The 12,050-nt window shown below is 43.8% G+C and overlaps 1 protein-coding gene across 8 annotated transcripts in view; it reads left to right on the top strand.

The window, feature by feature from the left end:
* Positions 1 to 12,050, top strand: part of ZNF385B (zinc finger protein 385B) — a 197,033-nt gene that overhangs the window by 38,164 nt on the left and 146,819 nt on the right. For 7 of the 8 annotated variants that reach the window (XM_081178529.1, XM_081178534.1, XM_081178530.1 and 4 more), the window contains exon 2: positions 51 to 353. In XM_081178529.1, the coding sequence (XP_081034655.1) occupies positions 53 to 353 (301 nt within the window). In that variant the 5' untranslated portion in view covers positions 51 to 52. Of the gene's footprint in view, positions 1 to 50; positions 354 to 11,860; positions 11,876 to 12,050 lie in introns of those variants that run through there. The other variant, XM_081178528.1, reaches the window with a different exon arrangement.

Raw genomic sequence — 12,050 nt, forward strand, 5'->3', positions numbered from 1 at the left:
TTTCTGACCTCGTTCCTTTGTTCCTTTCTTTCCCCCTCCCTTTTGTGTAGGTATGAAACACCCGGCAAGTCCTGACCACATATTTGGAGATGGAATTATGAATCAATCTGCATTTCTGAGGGGCTTTGAAGATAAAGGACTAAGACACGACAGGGCTGACTGTCAATTAAGTAAAGAGAAAAAGAAGATACTGTTTTCCTTCTGTGATGTGTGCAATATACAGTTGAACTCAGCAGCGCAAGCTCAGGTTCATTACAATGGAAAGTCTCATCTGAAAAGAGTAAAACAGTTGAATAATGGGAAGCTACCTGCAAACACGAACACGGGCAATTTGTTTGCAGGTGCCAGCACAGGTACATTTTTTCATTATATATGAGAGAGAGAGAGAGAGAGAGAGAGAGAGAGAGAGAGAGAGAGAGATCTTAAGTTTAATCTAAAGTGTCAGAGACATTAAGCCTCCCACCCATTTGTTTGCTCCCTGTAGTGCCAGCCTTGGAAGAAAGCTTTATTTCTTTGAGTATTGTACTGTACTCTAGACCAAGGGTAGTCTGCCTGGTCCCTACCGCCCACTAGTGGGTGTTTCAGGATTCCAGGTGGGCGGTAGGGGGTTCATGTTACTGCAGCACTAGTGGGCGGTAAGGAAATTTTACCATCAAGAAAGATGCATTAGTGGGCGGTAGGTATAAAAAGGTTGACTACCCCTGCTCTGGGATGCGGGTGGCGCTGTGGGTTAAACCACAGAGCCTAGGGCTTGCTGATCAGAAGGTCGGTGGTTCGAATCCCCGCGACGGGGTGAGCTCCCGTTGCTTGGTCCCTGCTCCTGCCAGCCTAGCAGTTCGAAAGCACATCAAAGTGCAAGTAGATAAATAGGTACCGCTCCAGTGGGAAGGTAAACGGCGTTTCCATGTGCTGCTCTGGTTCACCAGAAGCGGCTTAGTCATGCTGGCCACATAACCCAGAAGCTGTATGCTGGCTCCCTCGGCCAATAAAGCAAGATGAGCCCTGCAACCTCAGAGTTGTCTGCGACTGGACCTAATGGTCAGGGGTCCCTTTACCTTCACCTTACCCCTGCTCTAGACCAGCGTTTCCCAACCTTGGGTCTCCAGCTGTTTTTGGACTACAGCTTCCATCGTCCCTAGCTGGCAAGACCTGTGGTCAGGGATGATGGGAATTGTAGTCTGAAAACAGCTGGAGAGACCCAAGTATGGGAAACCCTGCTCCAGACCAGGGATGAGGAGCATATGGCGCTCCACATGTTATTAGAGTCCCAGCTCCCATCAGCCCCAGCTAGTGTGGCCAATGGCCACAGCTTCTCACTTGGTTCCATTGTGATGTCACAATTCCCACCCAATAAACTACCACCACCACAACTCCCGGCAATTCTTCACCTACTGAGGGAGCTGCAGATGCAGATGGGCTGGGCAGAGTGGGTGGATGGCTCTAGCAGCCTGGAACAGCTGCTGCCTGCTATCCTGTGCATCTTTGAATCCGAAGATAGAAGGAACACAGCAGTTACAAAGTGTACTGATTCAGGCACCATCCCACCCCTTCCTCAACTTTGCGTGGGCTTGTTTGGGCAAGAGTGGAGAACCTGTGTCCCTGCAGTGGGACCCTTAATTCCTGTCCCTCCCAGATAGAATGACTAATAGTCAGAGATTATGGGAGTTCTAGTCCAGCAACGTCAGGTTCCTCACCCCTGATTCCCCTGATTCCCCACAAAGAGTTGGGGAACAAATCATATTTTTCGCTCTATAAAGACGCACCAGACCACAAGACACACCTAGTTTTTGGTGGAGGAAAACAAGAAGAAAAATATTCTGAATCTCAGAAGCCAGAACAGCAAGAGGGATTGCTGCGCAGTGAAAGCAGCAATCCCTCTTGCTGTTCTGGCTTCTGGGATAGCTGCGCAGCCTGCATTTGCTCCATAAGACGCACACACATTTCCCCTTACTTTTTAGAAGGGAAAAAGTGAGTCATAGAGCAAAAAAATACGGTAATTTCTGAAAACTTCTGTATACATGAGTATTCAAAAGTGCTATATTGATGGTTCAGTTTAGGCACCAAGAAGTGATGTAATGTCATGTGCAGTTGTGCTAAGATAGCAGGTGGGGCAATGTTTTATTTCATTATGTTGTTTGTTTTAATACGAGGTAGCATAGCTTACCTTATTAATGTCATCACACTTCAAATCAGCAGAAGGGGTAGGGCTCATAATCAACCACATTTCACCTAATTTTCACAAGATTCATTAAGTGAGGGTCAAATTGAAATCCCACCCTTCCTGCAGCTTATCCATGTGCCTTTAGAGAAGCCTGCCTCAGCCTTTGAAAGCTAATGTTTTAGAGGGCTAAATTGCACTCTGTCTGATAATACCCAGTGCCCTGTGAGATCAAGTAAATGTTACAAGAATAAAATTATTGCTGGTTCATTTTGGGCTGTGATAGATATATATAGAGAGAGTGTCTCTTTTCTTCTCATAAAGATGCAGAATATGCTTGGATCCTATTTTCTCTTTAAATAATCCTTTGGAGGTCACCTTTAAAAAAAACAGTATCCATCATCCTTTCTTATACTAAGACAGATGGAAAAGGGTGTCTGTGTTTAAGAAACACTATCTGGAGGAGACAGAGGTAGCTGCTTTTGAACAGCTTCTGCTGGTGCAGCAAAGTATTAATGCAGTGACAGATTTAAAATCTCAGTAGCGGAGAGCTTATTTGTTTTCATAGATGTGAAGCATTCGCCCTTTTACACCTTGGAAGTTTCACTTCTTTTGCAGTTGTTCCATGTAAATACTTCACACTTTAAAAAAAAAGAATCCCCCTCGCTTCTGTACCACTTTTGTTTGATTTGAATGGAACTATAGAAAGATTGGCATTTGCAGTTCACACCTGTGGCAGAGCAGGCTGTGTTTTGAAGGAATAAACATGAAACAAGATGTAAGCGGCCCATTTCAAAGTTACATTTAGGGGGAGGTGCAACTGTAACACTGGCTCTTTGCTAGTTCTAGTTAACAAATTAGTTCCCTCCTTCCCAACAGTCCCTCTCACATCCTAGAGCAGGTTCACCCATCACCTAAAGTTAATGCTGTTTATTGGCACTGACGTAAACTACTACATCTTTTTTTCAATGTTTGCATCCCTCCTTGCTATAAAAATGTTCAAAGTGGCAAACGACACACCAAAGTTCACACACACACACAACTTGGATATGAAAATGGCAGGACTCAAAATATCATCTTAAAAGGCAAAGCCCCAAAACACCCACTGAAAAAAGATACAGTCTTGGCAGTGCTGTTTTTCTAGAAAAAGAAGGGCCAGAACTCACCATGAACACCTCACTCGTTCTCTTATAATAGCAATGGCACACCCCTTGACAGGTGCTGGAACTGAGTTCCGGCTGAAAAAAGCCCTGGCTCCTGCTTATTTGCTGGCAGGTGAACAGCCACATGGCCAGACAGACTTCCTTCAACAGAGCATTACAAGTGCCTCAGTACTGTGACAACAACAACGAAAACGTCTTGTCTCTCATGTCCGCTCTCTATTCTTTGGATGACAGAGGCCATGGAGCAGGGCCTCAGTAGAAAATCTTGGATGACAGGACAATTCCTAAGGGAGCTGGTGCTTGTCAAGATACACTGGTCCCAAATCATTCAGGTCTTTAAGGCTCCAGAAACAAACTGGTAAGCAGAAAGGCTTTCCTAGCGCGTATGTGTTATTCCTTTTCAGCACCAGATGATGACCTTATTTATAATTCTTCTTGACCTTCTAATTTTGATATATATTGCTGTGTTTAGGTTTGGGCATAAATTGCACTAAATCTCTCTGCCGTTTTTGGTTGGCTTCTATAAGTGGAACAGAGGGAAAGCATCTCTCCTTCTCCTCAAGCAGCAAAGGGCCTTCGTCCGTCATGCATCCAACTCAAAGAGTATTTAAGTTGTTGAATATAATATAAAACTGTGCCTTTTGTGCTGTGGAAATGTGTGTGCGAGGGTGTGCGGAGGTGAATTTCTGTAGCTCCATATCTTTCACCAAAAAAACAACTTGCCAGCATTTAAGCTCCCATTCCTAAATGTACCTGTGAGGTCATTGTCCAGTGATGGCCTTTTCTAGTGTTTTGCTCAACTCCACAGTGGCACATTTCAGTATATTAGTACCATTACAACCAGCACTGTGTGCATTCTCACTATATTCCTGCTTTTTATTTACTAAGGTCACTATGGTCGCAACTTTATCCCTTTCAGATTTTGAATATTCTCCAGATACTGTTTTCCTTAACTGTTTAAAGAGCACGGGGGGGGGGGGACAGAAACATGGTATGTGTAGGAGGAAATAGGAAAGAGGAAAAGACTTCTTGTATATGGGGCAGTGGGGAAGAGAATGAAGTCTGAGTACCCCAGGTAACAATGACGACTGTGTCAAATGTATAGTGGAAGCATGTTCGTGACTCCCTTCCCCCCCTTTTTTTACTATATACATACAAACAAATATAATTCATACAAATACCAAAATCACTTAGATCATCTCCAGCGACATAATTGTAAAACGAAAATACTCATTCCTATGACATGTTTGTTTTCTTAGCTATCACCCAGCTAGTTTCAGTGTACGTTTAAAAAGCTTCCACAAGATGGTGCCGTAAGCATTCACAGAATGATGGTTTTTAGTGAACTGGCTACAGTCACTCCACATGGAGATGATTTAGGGAATGTAACTGTGTTCACACTCTCATTTGCACTGTGTTTCCAGCGCTGAGCTTTCAATTTCTGTTACTATAACGTTATCCAAAAGGTATACGTTTCCTGTAATTTGTTATAAAATGCTGCCTTTTGTTTCTCAAACCTGTTTCACAGTCCTTTAAACCATTCCTAATTTGTCTCTGGCCAAGGACTGAACACATATGCATAGAGTAAAAATATCCCCACTAGTCAACACCCCCTGGTATGTGCACAAACGCAAACCAATCTGACACTAATGAAGCTGTGCTGATCTGAACAGCTGTGCAGCACGGAAGAGCTGTAAAACACAACGAAAAGGCAACAACTACACTGTTCTCTAAGGTGGTAATGTGAGCACACCATATGTCTCCCTCCTCCTCCCTTTAGCTGCAACCTGTACGTACTTACCTGAGACTAAGTACTACTGAATTTAAATGTGAGTTACTTCAGAGTAGATATGAGAGGAGTGCTCTGCCGGTATCTATTTGGACAAAGTAGATTGCAATCATTGCACGTAAGGCCCGTTTTGTGAATCAAATGTCTCTTCTATCCCTTTAAAGCTTCCTGTTATTGACACTGCTAGGACTGTTTTTTGTGGGTGTATGGCAGAGGGGAAGATACACATGTCTTTGGGGTTTGTTATTTCCTTAAAAGAATGTTTAAGCAGCTGTTTATCAATCAGAGCCAAATTCCGACGTGTTTCATATCTTTGTACTAAAATATGAGACACTGATTGCACAGGAGTACCAAAACAGGCTAACACTGCAAGAAGCTGAGGCGTCTGTTCCAAAAACACAGGTGTATCATAGAGTATAATTTACAGTAACCAGCCTTTGAGAGGCACGGACTGAAATCAGGTATGCATGTATTTGTTGTTGTTGTTTAGTTGTTTAGTCGTTTAGTCGTGTCCGACTCTTCATGACCCCATGGACCAGAGCACGCCAGGCACTCCTGTCTTCCACGGCCTCCCGCAGTCAAACTCCTGCTGGTAGCTTCAAGAACACTATCCAACCATTTCGTCCTCTGCCGTCCCCTTCTCCTTGTGCCCTCCATCTTCCCCAACATCAGGGTCTTTTCCAAGGAGTCTTCTCTTCTCATGAGGTGGCTAAAGTACTGGAGTCTCAGCTTCAGGATCTGTCCTTCCAGTGAGCACTCAGGGCTGATTTCCTTCAGAATGGATAGGTTTGATCTTCTTGCAGTCCATGGGACTCTCAAGAGTCTCCTCCAGCACCATAATTCAAAAGCATCAATTTTTCGGCGATCGGCCTTCTTTATACATATATGCAAAAAAGAAAAAAAAGGTGGGGTGGAAAACAGAAGGGGAAACAAATGATATTATTAGACAATGATACAGATCTCTTTTTTGGAGAATCAGAACAATTTTAGCTTAATAAGGCATGGTCTGTTTATAGTTTGCCCTCTTGTAACTGAATTTAGCTGAGTGCAGCTGCAAAGGGATCTTTGGGAAGGCATTTGGGGATCCTCTACGAAGTACAGAAAACTGCAGGATTTATTTCCCTATGAAGTTCTGTCGGTGTAGAGTGCATGGGCAAATGGTGACAAAATGACAAATGTGTCAAGTTTTGAAACATTTTAAGCCGAGCCATCTGGTTCTACTTGGCAGTGCAGCCTCTGTCATTTCGGGGTTTTCCATGGCATGTGAAGTTTTCATCTTCTGCCAGTTTTTGCTGTGTTTGTTTAATTGGGTGGAAGTATTAATCAGAGTAGTTTATTAACAACATTAAAAAAATGGAAATCTCCATGCAACTGTAATGAAAATACTACTGGCTGAGATGCAGAAAAGTCCCATTAGTTCACCCTTTTCCCCCATGCTGGTTTTTTTAAAAAAATAAATAATAATAATATGATTCACTCTTTATCCTGCCCATGAAAGATACATCAGAGGTCAGCTTGGGTTACAGAAAGTTTGTAAAAACATTATCAACTCAACTTTGTGCTTTCCACCCCCGACCGATTTTTGCGTTCAACTCCGCTATATTTTAATGTCATCACAGTGATTTTTTCCTCTTTAAGGAATGTGAAATAGTACCCAAGCCATAATCAGTGTTCTCCAGCAATTTAGAAGTAAATGCTAAAACACTTACTTTATTTCATGTTTTATTTATCAGAATAGCAAATAATTATGCTGTGCTAGTGTAGTTATGTGTACCTACAAAATCTGTTTTTGTGATGTTGTTAGATGATTAAAATGATTAATTTACATAATTACCATTTGTAATGAGTTTAAAAGTTTGGTTTTGATCTTTAAACCAGATGCACTACAAAACAGCTTGTAACTATATGAAGTTAATGCAGGTATTTTTAAAAGAAAGACTTCCTTTTGCATGTTGCAGTACACATTTTATTCCCATGGAATATATTATAGCTGTCTCTTGATTATTGAAACCAGTTTCACAGTGATGCTATCACAATAATTATTAGGCTTCCTGAATACTTTTCACATGTAGTTTTTTCAGTAAGTGAGAAAGGGCTTCTTACACCTTTTGTAACTTATCACCAGATCCCAAATTGATAGGAGTAAGTCTCCGGGCGTGAATACTTCTTGCTCATTGTTGTCACAGAAACAGCTGGTTGGTGTTTATTTCCCCCAAACAAATTGTAAGGTGTTGGGATGTTGAGGTATAACATCTAAAAGGAAACATACTTATTTCTGGGATTGTGAGACCACTTACTTGTAAGGACCTATGCAGCTGTTCAGCAGATGTGCCTTGTTTGTGTACGCCATGTGTACCCTAATATTTGCCACAGTAAAGACTGTCAGGTGTAAGGAATAAACCAATAATATATTTCTACCTGAGTGGTGCTGTGGGTTAAACCACAGAGCCTAGGACTTGCCGATCAGAAGGTTGGCAGTTCGAATCCCCATGACGGGGTGAGCTCCCGTTGCTCGGTCCCTGCTCCTGCCAACCTAGCAGTTCGAAAGCACGTCAAAGTGCAAGTAGATAAATAGGTACCGCTCCAGTGGGAAGGTAAACGGCGTTTCCGTGCGCTGTTCTGATTTGCCAGAAGCGGCTTGGTCATGCTGGCCACATGACCCGGAAGCTGTACGCCAGCTCTCTCGGCCAATAAAGCGAGATGAGCGCCCCAACCCCAGAGTTGGCCATGACTGGACCTAATCGTCAGGGGTCCCTTTACCTTTTTACCTGAGAGAGGAACGTATCTGCTCTTCATACTTCATGATGATCACTGAAAGGAGCTGGGGAAAGGCAGGACCTGCAACACATGCTCAGCTGCAGAGTGAGTGCTTTCTCATACCTTTTTGCAACTTCATTGACAGATAAACCATTGGCTGAAATACACATTCAGTCGAGTCTGGCCTCTTCTCCATGTTTGAGGTGAGCTTTTTGCTTTTTTTGTTGTCGTATGTACAATATGTGTTTCTTTTTTATCAATTCATGCTTTATAATTGTTTATCACACATATATCCTGCCTTTTCTCTTGTGCTGTTTGGTGTGATTCCCCCCGCCCCCGGTCTCTCAGCCTTGGGGATGGGAGGTACATTTGGGTTCAATGTAGCGAAGCGTACTTTTCCAGTTGGGGCTTTCTGCTTTTAAAAAGCATTTTGCAGCCAGGAATAGAGAGTCAGTTGACTTCAGCCAAGTGGTGATGGGTAAATAGAGTTTTCTTCAGCTACATGTTGTTACCTGTCATAAGCATGGGGGAAAGTTGTGGGGGGAAATTAAGATTATGGATAATATTTTAAAGTGAGTAATCAAAGCAGAAATCAATTTTCAGAATAGTAGATGATGATGAATAGCTCTTGTGTGCATAGGCCCAGTTGTCTTTTTGTCAGGGTATTTTTATTTCTTGTATTAATAATATTAAATTGTATCAGACAAGGATAGTAGAGCTCTTTAGATGTAATGCTGAGAGGATATACAAGGGCAGCTTTAGTGCAGTGTAGCTGGAGAGGACAGAAGTCTGATTGTATGAACTAGAGAATGGAGTTGGAGAGCGATGGCTGAATATATTAATTTTTGTTTACCTCAGTTTCTCGTTTTTCCAATATTAAGTTCAGTTTTCCACATCGGTTTGAGGTGATATTTTGTGAGCACAGGCTCAGTCAGCCTGTAACAGGGCCTAAGCAGTGGCATAAGCTGTAACCACAAGACAAGGATTTGGGATCAAACAGGCCACAACTTTGTTGAATTACAGGTGTCAGTAGACTTTGGCTAACACGTTGGGTATATATCCAGCATCATCCAGCCTGCCTGCTGGATGACTGTTTAATAGGGTTGATCCTAGGTTAGGGATCACCCTAGGACGTAGATGTGACCCACCAGAATCACCATGGCCCAACTACCCTGTGTGGGCACCTGGTTAGAAGCACCTCTCCCCTGGACCTCCTTAACAGGGTATCCCTTTCCTTGAGGGGGGCGTTGAGACTCCCAACCCCACTGCCTTGACTAACAAGCCATCCCCATGCCTTATCCGCCATTAAGTGGTGACAATTGCTATGAGGAAGGCGAAAACCCTGAGACAGGCTAAATATGTCTGGAGAAAAAAAATCGTGCTTGGCCCCAACAACAGGGACCAAGATTTAGTTAGCAAGATTGTGCATATGACCAGCCCACTCCTTTGGGCAAGTCGTAGCGTGCTGCCAAGAGAGGGAGGGTGGGTGGGTGATCCAGCTCTGACGGAGCTGCCAAGATTGTGCGTACTCCTTATTTAAGCCGGGTGAGTTGAGCTGACTGAGGATCTCAATGAGAAGCTCCCAGTCAAGTCTGCTTCTGAAAACTTGATCCCCAGCTCACATGTGAAGTTGCAGGTGGGCGATGTCAATCATCACAGCTGGTGGAGGAGGACGTGGCGTCCTCCACCGGCCATTTTAATCTCTCCCCCTGCCCCAGCAGCAAGCCGCACCATGCTGCAGCCGCCGCCTCCCTGCAGAGAAATGGACTTACTTCATGAAAATTCACCAGCATTTTGGTGTTTAGTTTTTTCTACTGTACACATTTTTACGTACAATTTTGCCTAATATACACATCTATACATTCTTTGCATTTGTTCCATCTCATCAACAAACACTGGCGTCTGAGGGAGGTAGAAGATGAATGGATGCAGTGAAGGGACAGAGAGAGATTTTGGCAGATAAATTGCAGTTTGTTACTGAAGTTGGTGAGGCTCTGACAGAAAATGAGGAAGAGAAGGCAGGCTTTAGCTGAGCATAAATGGTAGAAAAGAAGCTTCAGGATTGTTGAAAATGGTCAGTAATGATGCTTGGCCAGATAAAGAGCAGAGTATGCGGCATAGCAGCCAACTCCTTGGGGCTGAGGTCCCTTCAGCCCCACAACAAAACATTTGAGGGGGCCAGCCCCCCCAAGCTGATTAACATTTCCATTCAAATGGTGTGAATGGACAGCATCATGTGATTGATTATGAAGGGCGGGGCTTATTTGGGGGCCCCAATATTTTATTCAAGTTGGCACCCATGGTATGAGGGGAGCATGGATTTAAAATGAGCCAGTTGGGTTTTTTTAATGCCTCAAAACGCACATAGCACCCTGAGGACATGAATGGGGATAATGTATGGAAGACGTATGCCGGGCTGGGAGCAAGCGTGCCAAATAGCTTGGTGGGACAGTAAAACAAACAAGCTAAGATTTAAGTATAGGGAGGAGTTGGTGTTGAAACAACAGAGTTGGAGTGGGGTGGCCAACACGGTGCTCTCTAGATGCTGTTGGATGGATGACAATTCCCATCTTCCATTGGGGCTGCAGGTGGAAGTTGTACTCCAACATCATACCTTGATCTAGAGCAGTGGTCAGATGTGCCAGGTGACATAAAGGGATGATGACACTTCAAGAGAGTGTTACCAGACTGCAGGTCACAGTTGAGACAAGCAGCAGAGGTGTGGGGGTAGAGAAGGTACACACTGTGAGTGATAATGTGGTGGTCAGAAGGAGGGTGTTCTCTTAGGGCAGGGAGCCCAGTATATAACAGTTCTTGTAGAACACAAGGTCAGGGGAGTGAACGGGACAGTGTGTGGCCGAGTCTGTCCAAAGTCACAGGCCTCTGGAGGAGTTTAGTTGGGGGGAGGGGGGAAGTGGAAGGTAGCTTGATCAGTGAGATGTTCATCCATGAATACTGAAGTCATGAAGGGGCAAGGGTCGAGTGTTGTGAAAGAGAAGAAAGGTAAACAAAGGGCCAAGATCAGTTAAGAGTGTAGAAGTAGGTCCAACAGCAAAGGGGGAGCACAAAGGTGCGAAATAAAATTTCAAAGGTAAAAAAGAATTGGTAGCTGGAAGCGATTTGGGAAGAGGGCCACCTGCCCCGCCATTTTGACTGACAAGAGTTTGGGGACTAAAAAAAAAAGGAGAGACCTCTGAAGAAGGAATCAGCAGTGGGGCTGGGGCTGGTGAGAGCAAGTGAGGGAAAAGCAAAAGGGTAGAGATGTAGGCATCATAAGGTGCAGTTCAACTGAAGGAATGGTTGGACACCAAACGAGCACCATATGGTCCAGGGTCCAAAGCGCGTGTTCTGTTTGCTGCATATCTGTATACAAGGAAAAAATGTTGCTGAAATGAATTGGGAAGCATTTTTCCACAGTGCAAATTGCAGGCACAGGCCACCAAATCTGGATTGGGGCCATAGTAGTGGACAAAGGTTAACCCCCCCCCCCAATTCCTCCATGCTAGGGTTCTCATCTGAACTGGTTCCCCGCATTGCCAGTCTGTGCTGGTTACAAATGGCTAGCCAGTTTGCAAGGTCAGTAGTCCATAGTTTAGCTCTAAATATTTACCACATTCATTTCTGTCTTGGTGGGAAAAAAGGCTTCATGTTTTTAGCTATTTTAGGATAGCATATAACTGATGTTTCTTGTTTTCTGAACATGTGTTGTTCATTTTCTTAGTAGCAAAAAACAAAACAAAAACCCCTCAGTCAATATGTCACTGTTTTCATTTTTAAAACCACCTCCAATAATAACCCCCGCCTCCCCATCAGCATATTGGCTCCGGATGTTCCTCTGTCACTGTGGAAAACCCAGAGCTAATTTTGACACTTGCTCAGTTTGGGAAGATGATTCTTCATTCTGCGTGGCTTGCAGCTATATCTGTAGAGCCATTTCATAATCATCCGTCTTTTGCTTGAATTTGATCACAGCCGCTGAATCCCCTGCGTTGGTAATGAAGCCTTAAGGTTGCCTTTTCCTCAGCATAAATCCACCCCAGAGACCTTACTTTGATAGTGTGTGTGTGTGTGTGTGTGTGTGTGTGTGTGTGTTTCAGTACGAATGAATGTGTGAAACTGAAATTGCTCTGCTTTCTTTACAAATGACTCAGTGTGCTTGTCCTTCCCTAAAATGCTGCCAGCA

The sequence above is a fragment of the Podarcis bocagei genome (genome assembly GCF_964188305.1).
Source record: "Podarcis bocagei genome assembly, chromosome: 1".
NCBI lineage: Eukaryota > Metazoa > Chordata > Lepidosauria > Squamata > Lacertidae > Podarcis > Podarcis bocagei.